At 44.5% G+C, this 19,989-nt stretch overlaps 1 protein-coding gene and 1 pseudogene across 2 annotated transcripts in view; one reads left to right on the top strand and one right to left on the bottom strand.

The window, feature by feature from the left end:
* Window positions 1–9,927, bottom strand: part of LOC114217715 (peptidyl-prolyl cis-trans isomerase H-like) — a 140,561-nt pseudogene extending 130,634 nt beyond the window's left edge.
* Window positions 1–19,989, top strand: part of CAMK1D (calcium/calmodulin dependent protein kinase ID) — a 428,166-nt gene that overhangs the window by 148,799 nt on the left and 259,378 nt on the right. Inside the window, exon 2 of one of the 2 annotated variants that reach the window (XM_028114661.2) lies at window positions 12,202–12,333. The exons of the other annotated variant lie outside the window; for it this stretch is intronic. Coding sequence (XP_027970462.1) covers window positions 12,202–12,333 — 132 coding nt within the window. The remainder of the gene's footprint in view (window positions 1–12,201; window positions 12,334–19,989) is intronic. 2 annotated transcript variants of the gene reach the window in all.

Here is a 19,989-nt window from a genome sequence, read left to right as displayed (position 1 = left end):
TCTACTTCATTAAATAACTTTTAATGGAAAAATAGTGCACGTACATAGTAAAATGGATAAAAAGTAACTCTCCTCATTCTTAAGCCTCTTCCTAGAGGCAAGTATAACTTGCTTCATCTCTTTCTAGAGATTGTGTGTGTGTGTGTGTCTGTGTGTGTGTGTGTGTATGTGTGTGGTGTGGGTGCAAATGGGAACATAATGGATGCTTTGCTCTACACATTCATTTTTTTCACTTAACACTATATCTTAGGGATAATTCTATATCAGCACACATAAATCTACTTAATTATTTTAAATGGCTGCCTAGTACTTCATTGTCTTTTTAGATTGTAATTTACTTAACCAATCCCCTATTATAGATATTTTGAATATTTCCAATGATTTGCTATTTCAAACTTTTGATTTTTTAAAAAGATTTTATTTTATTTATTTATTATTATTATTTTTAAAGATTTTCATTTATTTATTTGACAGAGAGAGTGAGAGAGAGAGAGAGCACAAGCAGGGGGAGAGGGAGATGCAGAGTATCCACTGAGCAGGGAGCCCATTGTGGGGCTCAATCCGAGGACCCTGGGATCATGACCTGAGCTGAAGACAGATGCTTAACCAACTGAGCCACCCAGGTGCCCCTTAAGATTTTATTTTTAAGTAATCTCTGCACCCAGTATGGGGCTGGAACTCTCATACCCCTGGGATCAAGAGTCACATGCTCCACCCAACTGAGCCAGCCAGGCGCCCCTCAAACTTTTGATTTTTTTTTTTTTACCAGATTATTGATAGACCTCCTATTTTTTGTGTAGATATAACCAAATGTCCCTTTAATGTTGTAATTGTTATTATTATTATTTTTTGGAGCCCAATGTGGGGCTTGAACTCATGACCATGAGATCAAGACCTGAGCTGAGATCAAGAGTCGGATGCTTAACCGACTGAGCCACCCAGGCGCTCCTGATGTAGTAATTATTATACGAATAAGGACTCTTTTTTTTTTAATGTGGGATCTTGAAAAACTAATTAGAAAGGATATTGATATGTGAGTTTGGCTGGCATGGAACTTGAAAAACCTTTCCTTCAAGTTACCTGTTGATCCATCTGCCCTTAACCAGCATTAAAATAGATATAAAAGAGTGCTTAAAATCAGAGCTTTCCAGAGGGTCCCAAGGAGTAGGAATGGCCATGTGAGGGTGGGCCAGATGGGATTATCTTAAAATAGCTCCCCCAGCTTTGCTGTTAAGGTATTGCCCGCCATTTGAGGATGTCCTCTGGCCCCTATAAAGGAATATGTATTTGGCATTAGGAGGACGTTGGATTTTTTTAGCGGTCACAGGAGTTGGACATGAATGCCTTCTAGTTCTGATCTCCTTACCATAATGGATGGGAGTGAGAAAGAGGGCCACTCTGAAGAGCCACTTCTGTAGGGAGAATCTTTGTCAAATGGGAGATCCGTGGAGACACAAGGAGATGTACCACCTGACAGGTCTGCACAGTTGACAAAGAAAGATGGAGAATATAATGGGAGTTCCAGTTTCATCCAAGTCCTTACCTCGTCGAGGAAGAAGAATTCCTGTCCCCTCAAAGGCCCTTCTAGCTGGACTAAGAATCAGATTAATATGAGACAGTAATAGGAGAGAATAATATTTTTTTTCACTGCAAAAATCAAATTTAATAGGTGTACATACAGAGAATCCACATAGACATGGGAATTCCAAAGACAGGCAATATGAGGTGTGTATGTCATTCCGAACTTAGGAGAAGGGGGTAGGGGCCCGGATGCACTTCCCAGGGCAATAAGAGGAGAAGGTGTTTGGTAAGTAGATGTTTGCCCTGCCATAGAGATGGGTCACTCAGATCAAATTTATCTCTGTTAATAATCTTCATTCTGGGAAAGACCCCCAATTTAGATTCTTCCATGTGGTTAAGGGAGGGACAGAAGTTTCTCTTGAGCCTGCAGGGTGAGCCTTCAGCTCAAAATAATCCGCATGCCAAAGTGGCACATTTTGGGTGGGGTGGGGGGCCTGTCCTGAAGCCCTTTAACCTGTATCATCCAAGTGAAATATACCCTTGCAACAAATGCATATATGGCCCACACGGACACTTTCTGTGCTTTTCAGTGTTGCTAGCTTTTTAGCTGTGGCTATAGGAGACTTTGTAGTCCCAGAAGAACTGAATCTTTTGTCCCTGTCCCCGCCCACCCGAACCAGGCCTCCCATTAATGCTCCCTGTTGGTGAGCTAAGGAAAAATGACTGACATAGTCAGGCTCCATATCAGCCTTTCACAAGTGACTGGAAAAGGGCAGACATAAAATGTGAGGCCCTGTCAGAGAAGCCAAGGGGGAAAAGTTGGATTATTAAATGAAGCTGGTGCCTTCAAATATGGCAGTATGCATTCATTTGGAATTTATTTATCTTGTGCATTTGGATCAGTGAAGCAGTTAACAGTATAGATTTAGTGCCACTGAAAAAGCTCGAGAAACCAGAGATGTCACACGCAATGGCTATTGCTGGCATTTTGATGCCTTCCCCTGTGACAAGCATTGTCATAACCCCAACAGTTCCAGTGGCTTTAGACACAGGGACGTATTCAGAATGGGAATTGATCTGGGCAGAAATCAGGCTAATGGTCTGAATATTTAAGAATGTTTCATCGTGGTTCTTGAAGCTATTAGGGAAACTTGCTAGTCATTGTGAGATTTACCAAGTTGAAGAGGAAAATGGGATTTTGGAGTGAAAAAGAAGAGCTGTTTTCAGTAGGAGCCTCCCTATTTGTATGCATAACCTCCTAAAATTAAGGATAGGTCTCTAATTTGAACTGGTTGGTGAGGCACATGTCCAAATTAATAAGGGCCTGACTTATGGATTATTTTTTTAAGAAATGGAATTTTGATACTTTTAGCTCAAGCATTAACATAAACTAACATATGGCTTTCAGTGTAATTGCCAAGTAGAGCTTTTGGAAGACACACTTTAATGACTAGATGTTCTGTCTAAATGGGATACCAATTTTCATGTGTGCATATTTATTCTTGAAGTGTGTGAAGGCAAAACTTTTCTTTTTGCCTTTTTTTTTTTTTGCTTTGTTTGCTGTGTTTTTCCGCCTGGGCATGGATTTCTTGAGGTCAGTGGGCTGAATTAGCACAACAAAATGTCATCAGTGGCGTGTGAGTTAGTTGAGATTTTAGACCGAAGATCTGACCAGAAAGAGTTAATGCCATTTCTGAAACTGTGTAATTTCTGTCTGGAGAGTTGCTTAGACCATCTGACTCCACTACTCTTTTTATCTGTTTGGATCCTCTGGGGTCAGTAAGATTATTGTTAGAGTTAGCAGACAGGTTTTTTTATTTTAAGAATTGATTCTGGTCTGGAACAATAGGTCTAAAAGGCACCTGTCTATTGCTTAGATGCTCTAAAGCCACGGATCACCAACTTCATTTTTCACTGGGCAGTTTTTTCCCCCCCATTTTTTGTCCCCTTCAGCCCTTAATATTGGCCTGGCCTGACACTGGAGAAAGAGTATGCTTAGTGGAAAAGAACATTTTAATTTATGGCCCAAGGCCTGGGGGTAACGTCTGTCTGCCCAGTTGCCTGGCAGTCATGGTCATAGGCCAGAAATGATGGTGTTAATACAGTTAATAACACAATCAATCTGATTTGTATGTAGAATGACTAAAAAGAATGAGAAGGCAATGATCCTGTAATAGCTGACTCTAAGCTAATAGGGCAAATCATTTCAGCACCATCTGATTATTTCTTGGTCTAATTTGAGATGGATATAATTTTACCAAGCGATTGGTTTCGTGTACTGATGTGAATCAAAGAGATAGCTCTGGAATTCCTGATTCTTGGTGAAAATCAGAGGCATCTGTCTCTTTAAGGTGTCACCAGTTCAATTGGATGAACGTTGGTAGAACATCTAAAATGTGCAAGTCGCTGTAGGTTGTTGGAGGCTAAATGTTTGTCCCTCTTGTGATTAAATTGCTTTTGTATGAGAAAAGGATTTATTTTGAAATTATATGCACTTAAAGCAGCCAGCACATGAAGTACCCTTTTTAAATACTATCTGGTATGTGTTCTTAACAACTTCAGGTTAAAGATCATTGGAAATTGGGAAAGCAGAATTCATAGATTCTTATTTTTACTTTTTATGGTAATAATTGGTAGTGAGTAGGTGCATTAGCCAGCATAGCCCTGGGCGTGGCTTAGCTCTGAGTTCTGGTCCCCCCTTATTCATGGAGGCCCCCAGTGGATGCCTGAAATCACAGGTAATACTGAATGTCCAAATACTGTGTTTTTTTCTATACATGCATACCTGTGATAAAGTTTAACTTATAAATTAGGCACAGTAGGGATTAGTCAACAGGAACAATAAAATAGAACCATTATAACAATATACTGTAATGAAAGTTACAAGAGTATAGTCTCTCTCAAAATATCTTCTGTGCTGTACTCAGCCTTCTTGTGATGGAGCGAGATGATAAAATGCCTCCGTAATGCGATGAAGTAGGTGAATGATGTAGGCATTGTGACACAGCATGAGGCTACATATCGTCAGGAGAATCATCTGCTTCCAGGCCTTGGTTGACTGTGGGAAGTGAACCTGGGGATAGGGGGTCTACTGTACATAGAAGCAGATCTGGAGGCAAGGTGCTCTGAATAGCTGTAGGAATTTTTTTTTTCTTTTAACAAAGGGCAGGTGAACGTCTATCTGTAGTTCACAAAACCGTTAAATGCTGCATTTTCAGTAAACTCAGGAATGTAAGGAATTCCCAGAGCACATCCCCCTTAATGTCATTGCCCTTCCCTTGGTTAGTTGGAGTTGGAATCATTTCCCTCCAGGAAGACTGGGTACATCCACTCAGGGGGGCACTTTCTAGCATGCATAGTCTAGGGCATGGATGATCCACCATTAAAACATTGGGATTGCCTTCTCACAGCTGACTAGATAAAGCAAAAAGAAACAGCCTTTTTCAGAGCCATCGTTTATGAAGTTAAAAGCAGAAGCAGTTGTTTAGAATTCTTTAGTCAGTATAGAAAATGTGACATTTCCCCGAGTCTTAGAAATTCAGCCAGTGAAACATTGTTTATTTCCTCCTGGGTGCCTGGCTTACAATCAGAGTAAGCTGCCTCCAGGTGATGAGATTTGATTTTCTTTGAAATGTGGAAGAGAAAGGGGAAGGATTCAATTTTTGTAATTTGTACAGCTTATCTTCAGGAGCTGAAAATATGTAGCATTTCAAGAATAACTTCTTGTTTGACCTTTCAATAATTTGTCACAGAGATTTAATTTAGATGGAAATTGGTGTTTTTTTTTAATGGAATGTTAGTGTTCTTTAAAAATCAAATAAATATGTTGTTACAACTTGAAGAAATGCAATCTTTAAAACACTGGGATTTTTATTTCTCCCATGAACATGCTTTTCCAAAGTCCTTTCAACCATCTAAAAATCTGCCCTCTCCTCTTTCCTACCAAATTTGGCTTATTTAACCAGGATGAAGGTTTATGGGGAGAAATGTCATATCACAGTGTCACAAATTTAATATTTTTACTAGTCAGGACAAACCGTGATCTCAGGATTCTTCAGCTGGAGAATATTACTTATGTGTTCAGGCACACAAATGTGTGGTTTGAAATATATCCAGGAAGACTCAAAAGAGTTTTTATGCTTTAAGAGAAACCTTTGAGGTTCTTTCTGCCTACACTTGCATAGAAATGTGGAGGAACACTTTGTGAAGGAGGAAAGGGACCGTATCATTTTCTTTTTTTTTTTTAAAGATTTTATTTATTTATTTATTTGAGAGAGCGAGAATGAGAGAGAGAGAGAGCACACGAGAGGGGGAAGGGTCAGAGGGAGAAGCAGACTCCCTGCTGAACAGGGAGCCCGACGTGGGCCTCCATCCCGGGACTCCAGGATCATGACCTGAGCTGAAGGCAGTCGCTTAACTGACTGAGCCACCCAGGCACCCAGGGACCGTATCATTTTCTTCAACATGGAGTGGAAGGTCATTTATTTTGTGGGTCTACAGCACCGGGGAGATGTAGAAAGCTAGATGGAGAAAGAGAGTAGAGCCTCAAGTGATGGTGATCATCATAACTGCCTTGGGCACCAGCTGGTGCCAGGATTGTTAGGTATGGAGACACAGAAAGAGAGTGGCTTGGGATGCTTGCTGTCTCGTAGGCAAGCACATAAAGGACCACAGTGGAAGGTGTCAGTGGGGTGATGAAGGTATAAGCCAAGCGTACAAGTCTCAGAATGAGGGCCTCGTCTGTCTGGGTGGGAAGGCAATTGAGAAAGCCTTCAAAGAGAGGGAATATACCAGCTGGGGCCTTTAAAATATAAATGGAATTTTGCCAAGCAGAAAGAGAAAGGAATGGTGTTGAAGGAAGTGGGAAGGTGGGCAAGACTTGAAGCAAGGCCAGGAGTACAGCCAGTTGACTGATGTGGTGGGTGGAGGTGATGTGTATGTGGCAGGGTTGTGTTTGTGTTGGGGAAGTTGGCTCTAGAGTGGATGAGTCCGCAGAGCTGGGGTCAGGTTGAGGAGAGCTTTGAGCACCAGAGATCCCTTGCGAAGGAGTTTCCACTTTATCTCGGAGACATGAAACCTCAGGGTTTTAGATAGGGCAGCAACATAACTAGATCTTTGCTTTAGAAAAGTAATACTGGGAGCAGGTGGGGGGCAGGCTTGCTGGGGGTGGAGGGGCCAGGACAGAGTCCTGGAAATAGTCTAGAGTGAAATGACCAGAAGTTGAGCAAGTGCAGTGGTATAGGGATGGAACAGATGGGCAGCTGGGAATCTTTAGGGGAGACCCAAGCATACTTGGTGAGGGAGATGAGACAGGGAGGAGTGAAGTAGACAGGTTTCTAGGCTGTGTTCTTGAACTGGTAGAAATGAGAGAGAGAACAGAGGAGGAGCTTTGGGGATAAAAATACTGTTTTTTACACAATTCACAGTGCTTACCACCCAGCCACCCCATCCCTCCCACCCCCCCACCACTCCAGCAACACTCAGTTTGTTTCCTGAGGTTAAGAATTCCTCATATTGGTGAGATCATATGATAATTGTCTTTCTCTGATTGACTTATTTCACTTAGCATAATACCCTCTAGTTCCATCCGCCTCGTTGCAAATGGCAAGATTTCGGGGTTTTTTTGATGGCTGCATAATATTTCATTGTGTATATATACCACATCTTCTTTATCCATGCATCTGTCGATGGACATCTTGGCTCTTTCCACAGTTTGGCTATTGTGGACACTGCTGCTATAAACATTGGGGTGCACGTACCCCTTCGGATCCCTACATTTGTATCTTTGGGATAAATACCCAGTAGTGCAATTGCTGGGTCGTATGGTAGCTCTATTTTCCACTTTTTGAGGAACCTCCATACTGTTTTCCAGAGTGGTTGCACCGGCTTGCATTCCCACCAACAGTGTAGGAGGGTTCCCCTTTCTCCGCATCCCCGCCAACATCTGTCGTTTCCTGACTTGTTAATTTTAGCCACATAACATAATAAAATAAAATGTAAAAAAAATTAATAAAAAAATACTGTTTTTTACTTGTTTATGGGGCTCTTTAGAGGCTGGTTGGGAGATTCAGCCAGAAGGCCCTCGTAAGCAGCTGGAAAGATGAGATTGCACATGAATGAGATTAAAATTTAGATTAAGGTTAGGGAGCCATGAGGAGACGGGGTTTGGAAACTGGATACAACTGATTTTCCAGGGGGCAGGTGCAGAATAGGATGAAGGGAGAGCTGAGGATGCAGCCTGGGGGAGCACTGATGTTTGATGGGGGGAAGAGGAGCAGGTGGAGGTAGAGACACAAGGGACGGGAGGTAGAAGGTGAGAACTGTGTTCTAGATCCAAGAAGAAGTGAGTTTTAGGAAGGAGGCCACACAAGAAACCAGTACGATGAGCAGCAAGAAGGAGCCATTGGATTGAGCTGTTGGGAGACGGTCCCTCCCCCAGGGCCCAGACCACCTGGTTCCAGGCAAATGGTGGTGGTTGGGGTTGGGGGAGTCAGATTGCAGAGAGCGGGGGCGGGGGGGCCCTGGGTGCCAGGCAGAAGCAGACCACATTCCAAGACGCAGGTGCGCACAGTCTGGCTGGAAGTCTCTACCGTTCCATTTTAAATGGGCAGCTGATGGAGAGCAACCTCCTTTGACCTCTGTATTTCTAAAACTCTATAACTCTCTGTCCCTGCTTGTGTTTCTAGGAATTTATTTTATTGGGTTGTCTGAAACCTTTATGGACTCTCAGATCATTGTTCTTGCCATCTTCCTTCCTGCCACCAGCCCCCTCCCAGCCTGCCTCCCCCTCTCTCCTTCACCCTCCCCACCCCGCCCTGCTCCAGCCCAGACACACACTTCTCTTTGTTGTGTAATTACATTGAAAGTGCCCAAACTCTTCATTCATGTGTTTCTGCTTCTGATGTCTTTAATTAGCTTTCCTGCAGTGGGGGGAAGTGTCTTCAAGTGATTTCTGCTTATTGCAGGAACAATAACAATTTATGCTAATCTTGTATCGCCCAAGAAGACCAGAGAGCTTTATCTTTGGAAAGCTTGAGGAAGGTAAATGCACATTGTTTGCCTAAATAAGGAGGCGAGGAGGTGGATTTGCATGCTTGGGGAGGGTTGGCAGCTCACCCAGAGGCACAGTGACCCTCCACGCCTGTCACCTTCCGTGTTTGAGAGCCCAGGCTCCCTGCCAACAGCATGCTTCAGCCCAGCATAGTGTGTGGGAAAGGACCTCAGAGGGGTTAGGAAACCTAAACTTCCTTTTCTGAACCTTACTACCTGCATGACTGAGCCCCGGCTTCTTTATCCGCAAAACGGAGGTGACAGTCACACGCCCTGTACACTTTCTGGGGTTGCGGGAAGAATTGGATTAGTTGATAAGCACCAAAGTGCTTTGTGAGTTCCAAGTGGTGTACAACCCCTGCTGTTACTCATTTCTTTTTCCTTCAGGAAGGTAGTGAGAGAAAAGGTTTATTGAATTTTTTCAGCACGTCCATCCCCAGGTAATGACAGTGAGTAGAACCAGGCAGACTTTTAATTTTTTCTTATGGTAAAACATACATAATATAAAATGTATCCCTTTAACCATTTGTAAGCATGTAGTTCAGTGGCATTAAGTCAATTCACACTCTTGTGCAACCATCACCACCAGCCATCTGCAGACGTTTATCTTCCCAAATAGAAACCCTGTCCCCATTAAACACTGACTCCCCATTCTCTGCTCCCCTAAATCTGGCAACCACCATTCCTCTTTCTACGTATGCATTTGACCACGCTGGGTACTTCGTAGTATAAGTGGAATCGTACAGTATTTGTCCTTTTGATTCTGGCCTATTTCATTTCGTGTCATGTCTTCAGGGTTCATCCATGTTGTAGCAGGTGCCAAAATTGCATTCTCTTGTATGGCTGAATAATAGTCCATTATATGGATAGGCCACATTTTGTTTATCCATTCATCCACTGATGCATATCCGGGTCGTTCCCACCTTTCGGCTGTTGTGAATAATGCAGCTATGAGCATGGGTGCACAAATATCTGTTTGAGTCCCTGCTATCGATTCTTTTGGTAGCATGCCCAGACGTGGGATTGCAGACTGAATTTCAGCCTGAGAGAATGGGACTGTAGCCTTGGCTTTGTGACTCTACAGAGGAACTGTCGGTGGAGACTCCTGGAGTCGTGGCGGGCTTCCTTGGCCATCGGGGGCCTGCCTTGTGTCCTTTCACAGGTAACTTGTGGTCAAGCTTAGCTTGTGAAGCCCCTTACGTATTTATGCCCCACTGCCCTGTCCTCACCCAGGGTTGCAGATAAGTCCATCCCTCCTGAAGTCAGGGACAAAGACAGAGAGCCCTTGATCCACGAGCATTACTGCCTCACCTTGACCTCAGCTTTCTGCAGCAGCCCACCAGCACTGACTCCCATGGGGACCTTAGTCCCCTCCTTCTGTCATGGGTCCGGGTCAATTCATACACAGAAACCTCACTTTCCACTCTGTTTTCCAGGGAGGGAATGATCCACAGAATAAGGAGGCGTTTTCTCTTACAAGCTCTTGATAGCTACTGCTAAGCAGAGTACCTCTTCCGTGTTGGCCGTAGTCTGTTACTCTCCATGCAGATTCCGAAGAGGAAGGAGCATGGTGGGTGCAGAGCTGGGCAGGGGGCAGCCGAAAAGTCTAGCAGGTCTCAGACCAGACTCTGGCAGCTTGGTCACTGCCGCTAAAGGGCTTCTCTCCTCTCTGGAAAATAGATGCACTCAGCCCAACAGACTCAGGAGAGAAACCGCTGTGGTGTCATCATCACCAAGGACTCAAATGGCACATAGGAAAACCGAAAACAAATGCATGGAATCCCTGGTGTAAGATCACCCATGGTGCTAGAATCCTGGTCTTTCCTCTCTGATTTTTCTCATCTCTATCATAGCTCTTGTTCTACCTTCTGGAGGGTAGGGAAAGGGAGCAGAGCATAGTTGTTCATGGTTTTGTCCACCTAAGAGCCCTTGCTGTAAAGTGGATCCCTGAGACAGGGGTGAGGAGGAGAGACAGCTGGGTTGAGGGGATTCCCTCAAGTTGCCAAGAATTGGTTTCATTGGGCAAAATCTGTTGGCCGTGAATGTTTGATTCCATTTATCCCTCTGTGAGAAATCTTTTGTGGGTTTTTTGTATTTATGTTTCATAATTGTTGTTCTGGTTGGTTCTAGAAGTTTTGTGTGTCTGTGAGGCACGTGGTACTGTGAGGGAGAATCCTTAAGAGGCACACGACTAGTGATTTGTGGATTTGGGCAGAAGATCTTTGTTCTGATATTTTCCATTTGGTTCTTTGGTGGAAAGCCGATCTTCTGCCCCTCAGGTTTATATAATTATATATAGACATGAAGGTAGCTGAATTTCTTCTCTCGAGTTTCTGTTCCAGAAGGAGTGCTGTCTGAAGACTCACAGTTAATTGCACTAAGCAGAGTGAATTCCGCTCACTGGAAGGGATTTTAAAATACATATATTTGTATTTTCTTTGGTCTGTGACGGAGACGTACCCTTGTCACATGGGTAAAGAGAGGAGGAGAAAAGTATGTTTTCCTTGCTTGAGCATCTCTTTGATGTTGACTGAAGAACAGAGACCCTGAGCCTCCGGTATTGGGATGATCTTGGTCCTTCTAGTGGTTTCTTTTGATGCAGGAGGGTTTGTCTCTAATTATAACTGTGTAGAAGCCATGTGTAGTGTCTCTCTGAGGAAAAAAGAGTTGCTCCTTGAAGTCTAGAGACAGGGAATGACTCAGTGGACCGTGGATTTTCCTTAGCCTGTGTGCACAGAGCCTAAGTTCCTGGGGCCTGGAGTGGGCAGTGGAGGAGCCTACTTCTGTTTCAGTCCTTAGGGACGTTCTGCCCCCCAGGCCGATCATGGGACCCAGGCCCTGCCTGCTGGCAGAGAGAGGAGGTGACAGGGTTGGGGAACATGGCGGCCACTGAGGCGCTGGCTCTGGGACTTGCTGACCACAGGGGTCTTCTCTGGAGAAATGAGCTCTCTGACCCCAAATGTCCTAGTTGTATTTTCAGTGTGTTGTTCTGCCTTTGCAGAGTTCAATTCACATTTTCAGGCAGAATAGTCTCCCCCACTCAGGGCATCACGTATGCCTTTGTTTGTATTGAAAAACAGCTTGCGTGTCCCGACCAATTAATTAGCCCCATGTCGATACCACGTGTCGCACCAACTCGCACTTCAGTTACACACTTACCTGTCGGTGAGAATTAAATAACATTTGCAACAGGCTCCAAAATTTCCTTGGAATGGAGGGAACTGTGAGGAATCTAGAAATTCGAGCATTACTTTCTAGTTGACTTGGGGGTGGGTGCTGACTACCGAGATGGACGCGAGCTTTCTCTGCAGAAACCATTCTGGGAGCATCCCTGTTTGCTCCGAGGCGACTGCCACCGCGTTGTTCTGCGGGGTGGCAGGTGGTGGTGGGAGTGGCTCCAACCCAGGTGGACATCCCCATGGCCCTTTGCACGAGGGCATCTTTGCATGTGTGTACTTGTTTGCATGAAGAAGTTCAGTAGGGAGCGATGCTGGCTAAAAAAGTAACAGTCATGCTGGCCATTGTTGTTATTATTCCTTCCACCTTGGTAACAGGATTGGAGGAGCCACTGGGGAACCCTGTGGAACTCCTGAATCTAAGCCGCTTCTTTTTCTCCTTCTTTGTTCACAGAGGGGCATTTTCTGAAGTGGTCTTGGCCGAAGAGAAGGCCAGTGGAAGACTCTTTGCGGTGAAGTGCATCCCTAAGAAGGCGCTGAAGGGCAAGGAGAGCAGCATAGAGAACGAGATAGCTGTTCTGAGAAAGTAAGTGCCCCCAGGCGATGGCCTCTTTCCCCACCACCTTCGGATTGGTGGGTCCCCATCTGGGGGAAGGAGAGGCCACCAGGAGCTGGGTGCCCAGAGGTCAGCGAGGCTGATCCGAATGCTGGAAGGGACGGGCATTACCAATGACTGATGTTCTTGTGGTGCATTCAGAGCATTTTGCATGTGTGTGTGTGTGTGTGTGTGTGTGTGTGTGTGTGTGTGTATCATCTCACACCTTTTGTGGCAGTCATCGGAGTCACAATCTCCAACGAACACACTGGTCAGAAAGACTTCGTTTTGGACTCACTCTAGCTCGGTGACCTTGGGCTGGTCACTGAACCCTGAGCCTTCTCCATGAACTGGAGTTAAGCATCTCCCTCGCAGGGGACCTCAGGAGTAAGGGAGATGGTGCTTAACAAGTGTTTATAGGGTGTTTCCACGGCACCTGCTACGTTGTGAGTGCTCAGTGGAGGGTAGCCGGTGTCGCCCCTTCTGCTCATACTGTTTCTGTTTTCTCGTTGTCATGGCTTTATTTTTATAAGCAGGAGATAAAGCTCAGAATAAAGTCACTTGTCCAGTGCCTTGTGGCTCCTAGATGGCAGGGTCTCGAGTGCCAACGCCACCAGGGTCCTTTACATACTCTTTAATGGGTCTTCTGCTTCCTGCCACACACATGGCTCCTGGCATCCAGCAAGTTCCGCAGAGTGCACCGTTCAAGTGCTTCACCTCTTCGTTGGTTTTAATTTCGTTCGCCATGTGTGATAGAACCGAATCAAAATCCCGCCCCCAGCATGATGGCACACACAGAGCCATTCTGATGTGGCTGGGTCCCCCCAAAAGATGTCTTAATGGTGTGCTGTCCAGCCTGCTCCCCGTGTTGACATGATCCCCCGTGTCTCACAGGGTTGGGGGAACAAACCCTTATAGGGTACCTGCTTTTGCATGTTTGGAGACTGTATCTGAGCGTTATGTTATGAAATTCTTAAGAGCTTCTATTAATAAAGGATGTTAGAAATATCCTTGAAATTTTTGGGGTTTGGAGTCAGCACACAGCAAGAATCCACGTACAGATAAGCAAAGCAGAGTGGGAACAAGCCTTCTAGGGGCTCAAAACAAAATGTTACATACTCACGTTCTTCCTGAATAACCCGCCTCTCCCACTGGTCTTTCTGGGACCTGTAGTGCCTGCTGAAGGATGCTGTGTTGCCATTGGTACAAACCCAGGGCCACCAGCGTGGTCAGGATGGTCTGTTCTGTTCTGCGTTGTATGTGATCTGTGTTCCAGAACAAATGGGTCTCTACAGCTTTTCAGCAGAAGGGTTTTTGCTTATTTGTTTGGTGGTTTGGTTGTTTGGTAGGTTTCTAGGTTCTCTGGATTGTCTGTTAGGGACGCAAAGAGTTTCAGATTGTCCTGGGGAGGATTGCATGAAATGATCCTATGGAAGAGAACTTGGGAAAACAAATTATTCTAAGTACATTAGCATCAAGCAGGAAAACACCACGTTAATGAAACATTTATTTAAATTGCTCATTTTCCAATATGAAATCAGCACTTGGGGAAGAGGGTGTTTGCTGGGTCTTGCAGCCACATTGCAGATATTTGACATTTCAGATGGAATTCTGAGTGGGCCCAGAACCTTCCAGAGCTTTGGCCGTGGGCACAGGGGCTGCCCACCGCTGAATTGAGAATGGCACCTTTATTTTTAGGTGACTCCCTCATAGGCTTAGAAGCCACAAAACCAGGGAAGTCAGTTTTTATTCTCATAGTTATTCTGCATCTACGTGGGTAGGGGGCACAGATATAGACTTCAGAAGCCAGTCTTGGTTTATGCCATGGTCATTCTGCTTTAATTAGTGTCTCAACCCAGTGCCTACGTCAATAATCACTTCCAGGAAGAGGACATTGAACTGCAGGGAGGGCAGGAATTTGGAGTAATTCATTTTGGTCATTTCTTATTATCAGCTCTTGAAGTGCCTTGAAGTGTGACCCTTCTTTCAGGAATAAAGAAAAAAGAAATGATTTCTCAAGGGGTAAGAAGGTGATAAATCTCCCGTGCTGATTTTTTTTTTTTTTTTTTTTTTGGTTCTCTGCAAATGATTTACAAGAGGCAGTTCTGCATCCTAGGCAGCCAAAAGCAAAGCGTATGAGTGGTAAAGAAATCAGTTTTGGAACTGTTAGAATGCCATCATTGCAACATTCAAACATTTAACCAATATTTATTAAATTACTATGCGTCAGGTGGCACTGCTAGGCACCAAGGTGGGAAAGATAAGATGCAATTCTGGCCTTCCAGGAGCTTACAGCTGGATTATAAATAAGTGGGATAATGTAGATTCCTTGAGAGAAGGTCTGGCCAGGGGCTCAAGGTGCGAGCTGCCCGATTCTTCCTTTGGGGAGGGGTGCGAGCAAAGGTTTTGTGGAGGAGGTGGGTCCAGACAAAGAGTATATTTTGCTGGGGGCAGAAAGACAGGGGGCTATTCCAGCCAGGAGGGAGCTGCCCCAGCAGAGGTCCGGGTATGGGAGACAGGCTGGTGTGCTGGAAAGTGGCTCATTTGACTGGGGAGGACAGTTCAAGTTGAGGCACGGAGACCTGAGGTTGGAGAGGTTGCACTGGGGGGGATCGCATACCCCACCTTGGACTTCGAACATCATTCCGTAGACAGCCACTGAAGGGTTTTAATGGACGAGTGACATGATCAGGATTGTTTCATTAAGATTATTGTGGCGGAATGCAGGAGGGATTGGAGGGGGAGAGACTCAGTGCAGGGGAACTGTTAGGAGGCTGTCGGAGGGAGTCTCAGAAGCAACATGTAGAAACAGGAGCTGTGAGCTGGGATGGGAGAGACAAAGGTGACGGTGTACACAACATGGAACATCCAGGACTTAGGGATTTGGAAGAAGTAGGGAGAGGGTTGAGAAGAGATAATGTTCTAAGATAACCATCAGGTTTCTGATTGGATAACTGGGGTAGATAACAACTCCTTAACTGAGATCAGGAATGCAAGCACTGGAGGGCAGGTGCTGAGTTCTGATTTAGACACACTGAGTTTGAGGGTCTTGGGAGGGCCAGGTGGGGATGGCCAGTTGCCTAGCTGGGTCTGGAACGTGGTTGTGATCTGGGCTTGCTGGATGTTAAAACTTTCTGAAACAAGAAAGAACAAAAAAAACTTCGTGGTACTTTCCATAGCTAAATCATTGTAGATGAGGTCCCAAAGAGACCTGTTTTATTCCATATTCTGCTATATACCCCAGTCATTTGTGTATTTCTGTGCCATTTTTCATCTAAGCCGGTCCGTCTGAGGATGGCTTGTCCTCCGATGTGCTGAGCTCATTGCAGGGTGAGAGATTTATGTCTTTCATTGAATTGAAGTAATGTAGCTAATTTATCCTTAAGGATGTCTTCATACTTGCTCTGAAAATAGTTCTAAAATGAATTTTCTACTTGATAAGTCGATAGGAAACCAGGCTCCGAGGAATAACGAGTGACAAGCATCATGGTGGACAGTTGCTATGTAACAGAGAGCTGCTGGTCTGACTCTGGCATTCAGGGGGCAGGATCTCTCTGATTCCATGTGAGTTTCCCCAGCAGAATGGCTGGTTTTTGTCCCATGAATGGAGTCTTTTGTGCCTTATGGAATATCATATCATTAGTGTTACATCCCCTGATGGCATCATAGAGCTTATAGTTTTTGTGCTGTTATTTACTTAGAGGGCAGGCACTGCCCAAATCTCATTTCAAGGCAACACAAGAAGCATTTTCTGGAGAAGCAGAAAGGCAAGTATATAACCAGGGCTGCATTTAAATGAGAGATGAAGAGGGGAGGAGATGGAAAACAAATGTATCTAGAGGATCTCTTTTCCTAATGGGGGGGATCTGAGGCTCAGGCAGGTTGCAGAGGCACTGTCTAAATGAAGCGCGGCCCCAGAGTTCAACATGCTGGCCCAGTGCATACTTTGTAGGCTGCAGAGATTATCTTGCGGTGGGGGGTAGGGGTGGGCAGGGAGCAGGGATCTAGGTAGGACCGGCTTTTAAATTGGATGTTCTCCATCTGGATACACTGGGGAGTCTCGGCTGAACGTCTTTGCCATTTTCTCCCTAAATCAGGGGCTCTCCACCCACATTAAAGTCACCGGGGATGCTTTTCAGAACATCAGATGCTCAGGATCCATCCTAGACCAACTGCGTTGGAGGTTATGATGGGTGCTTCCCCCTGCTCCCCACCTAGCGATTCGGACACGCAGCCGACTCAGTGTTGAGAAGAGCTACATGGGGCCCTTGCCTCCTAGTCTCACCGCCCAGGGGGTGAAAATGCTCTTCTGTGTTTAGCAGTGTGGAGAGATGTGTCCATGCACAAACACGCCGGACAGTGCTTCCTTCAGGTGAGAGGTTCCACTTAGAGGAGGGAATTCAAATATGGTCTCTTTCAAAGGGCTGGATCTCATTATAAGCGAGGGAAATTGACTTGAGCCTGCCATCCCGTTAGTAGGGAGCAGGCACCAGCCGCTGGCTGAGTTCAAGGGAAGCAGCTGGTTCTTTGAGGGGGGCCAAAGAAGGAGGGGTAGTAACAGCCATTCCCGGACCAAAGAAGGTGGAGTCGGGGATGGTCAAGTCAGCACAGCTCAGCGACAGGTGCACTATCGGAAGGGGATCAAGGCTGCTAAAGGTGGCAGATGCCAAAGCCCAGGATTCCCTGTGGCCAAGGTCAGGATGGGTTGCAGGAAGCGTGGTGAGGTTGTGCCTTCTGGAGAGTGAATGGACACTTAGCAAGGCACCTGCAGAACTCCAGAGGCCTGAGCACTCCTTGCAGTAGCTTGATTCTCTGGTTTTCTTAGACCAGACACATTTCTCTCAGGGCAGACTAACTCGGGGGAAGGCAGCTTGAGCACCCAAAGGCAAGGACAGCTGGTTTTGTATTAAGTTATAGCCTTCAGAGAAAGGTTTCCCCATAGATGAACTCATTGAAATCTGGCTTGCTTCTGTTCCTGCAGCTTTGTTCTCATGGTAGGCTGGCCCTGTTCATGTGCTGAAATCACTGCCAAATGCCAGTTTATTGTGTGTATTAGAGAAACATACGCTTCAATAGAAATTCATTGATTCGGGGTGAACAAAACCACTTTTCCAGTGGCTAGAAATGGCTAAGCTGGTAAAGCTGATACTCAAGAGTTTCTCAGGCACCAAGATAGCTTTTTAAGGATCTATCTGATCTGTTTCAAAGATGATATTCTAACAAAGGGAGACCTTTTCTTTGGAAAAGTAGTTTTGGAATTAAGGACACAGGCAGGAAGTATGAAAAGTAATGGCAAAGGCCATGTGATAACCAGCAGAGAAAGATGTATATAGTTTATGATCCTAGAACCCTTGACTACCCCCAGAAAACCCTTAGTGCAAGTTCCTTAATGTAGAAAAAACATGTCATTCAATTAAAATAGAGGTTGAGGGAGGCGTGGTTAGTGATTTGGTGGGTGTTGTTGTTGTGTGATTGAAGTCACAATCTTGCCAAGCTTGAAGTAGGCACATGTGGGTGTGTCTGCTGAATGACCCCATGCCTGCCAGAATCTGGACACAGCCCAGGTGGGACCTGTTCAAACCAGGCTCTGTGAAAGCATCGAATCCCAAAGAAGAGCTGACTCTCTTCCCTATGGCCCTAGGAGAGACCTGACTTCAATCTTGCCTTGCCAGGCAGACAGTAAACTCAGCTTTGTTCAGACCACCATTTGGTACTCATTGTTTTATTTCAGCTTAACATTGTGTGTGTGGATAAGAAATCAATATGGTTATTGCCAGCCCAACTGTACAGTCAGAGAAGCTACATTTCATGCTTCCTAGTGGTCTTCACCTGGTACTTTGTCCATAGCAAATAATCTGAGAACATTTTTTTTATTTGATTTGAGATCCAGAATCAGTGTATTATTATTGTAATTGCATTATTATTGGGATATGTTATTTTATTATCAATTTCTTGGACATTGCTTACAGAACTCCAGTCTAGAAGAGGAGGCAGGTTTGAGGGGAAGGTGATTTTCCTATGGCAACAGAGCCAACTTAAATCCAGTCTGGCTGCTCTTACCATGTTTTATACTATGTATATGACTCCGCAGACTGTATATATGACTCCGTAGATATTTCAAGTAGTTGAAGAAACAATGTGTTTTATGGTACTTTTCAAGGTAGTGTCAGTTACTTGCAGGCTTGTTTCCATGTGCGATCTCCCTGCCACCTAATGTGATGCTGGGGGAGTCAACCTTGTGTGGGCTGGTTGGCTGTTTCAGTTCCTCTAATAATATAGCTTGGCAAATGTTTTCCTCCTTCCTCTGTGAACTTATTTAGCTGATGATTTATACGGATTTCACTTAAATGATTCCAACAGAAATGTATATGTATTTTGTGACCTAATATTCCTAAAAATTCGGAAGAGCTTATATTGGAGGATCACACAGCACGAACAAGTAAGTACAGGAGTGCTGAGATAGAGGATGATGGCAAATGCAGAAAAAGAAATAAATATACACCAACGGTTTGCTGTTACTCTTCTGTTTAATGTTACGTTTTATAAAATCTGTTTTCTGCATGGTTTTGGCATTATTTATATGGGCAGAGAAATGGTTTTAGTGAGGTTTTGTTTATGATTGATCATCTAGTTTACACTATGCATCATTTGGTGAATAAATTTTATTCTACATACCTGAAGTCCAAGGTTATCACTGGAGTGGTTTAAACAGTCACCATCTTAAAGTTGTATGACTGACTGACTTCTCGAAGTCATCTTAAAATTGAGGCCAGAGTCTTAGGTGACTGGTCTAAAGCTTTTAGGAAGTATGTCATTAAAGAAATCATTTCTAAAATAGTAGTTGCATGGAATTTGATGAATGGGATTAATTATCCAATTTTTAGCCACTTGTACTTTCTTTTAGAAATATTTTAAAAATAGTGTTGACTATAGTGTTCAGACATGTGGTAGGTCTCACTGGGGAATCCAAACACATGCAAGGATATTTCTAAACAAATGCTGTGGTATGGTAGATGTGCTCTCTTCCTTCTTGCTGAAGGCTGCAGAATTAATGTGCTAAATGCATGCATGTGTACATGTCTCTGTGCAAATATATATATATTCACACATGTACATATGCACCTAAATGTATTTCAAATACATTTCAGTGTTTTTATATCTTTCTACTGAAGAGCAGAAAATTCTTTTTGCCAAATTTAGTAAATATACCCCTCAAGGCTGTTAAAAATCTGCTGTCTAGGTACCTAAGTAGGATAATAAGACATATGAAAAGCTTTTTGAAACTTTGAAATGTTCAGGTGTTAGGGAGGATGCAATGTTAGGCATTACTACTCTCATTGTACTCTGGTACAGTGAGAGCTCTGGTACATTGTACTCTGGTACAGTGAGAATATCTCTGTGGAAGAGATGAGGGCAGAAACTGTTGTATCCAATTCACAAAAGGGGAACCTGAGGTGCAGAGTCTACAGTTTGAGCAAATGATGGAGCTGGGGAGGCAGCAGAGAGCTTCTCACTTGTGGGGCTTCCTTCCATGTTTTAGGGTACCCAGCCCTCCCTCTGTTAGGAAACCACCATTGGAACTTTGGATGAAACAACTAGAAACAACTGGTTGGAATCCTAGTGCTTGTAAGAAAGAAATATCGATAG

This window comes from Eumetopias jubatus, unplaced genomic scaffold, assembly GCF_037043125.1.
Source record: "Eumetopias jubatus isolate StellerSeaLion01/CBP00866 unplaced genomic scaffold, mEumJub1_p1.0 scaffold_8, whole genome shotgun sequence".
Classification (NCBI taxonomy): domain Eukaryota; kingdom Metazoa; phylum Chordata; class Mammalia; order Carnivora; family Otariidae; genus Eumetopias; species Eumetopias jubatus.
Note: the sequence above shows the minus strand (reverse complement) of the source record. Positions and strands in the feature narration are given on the sequence as shown.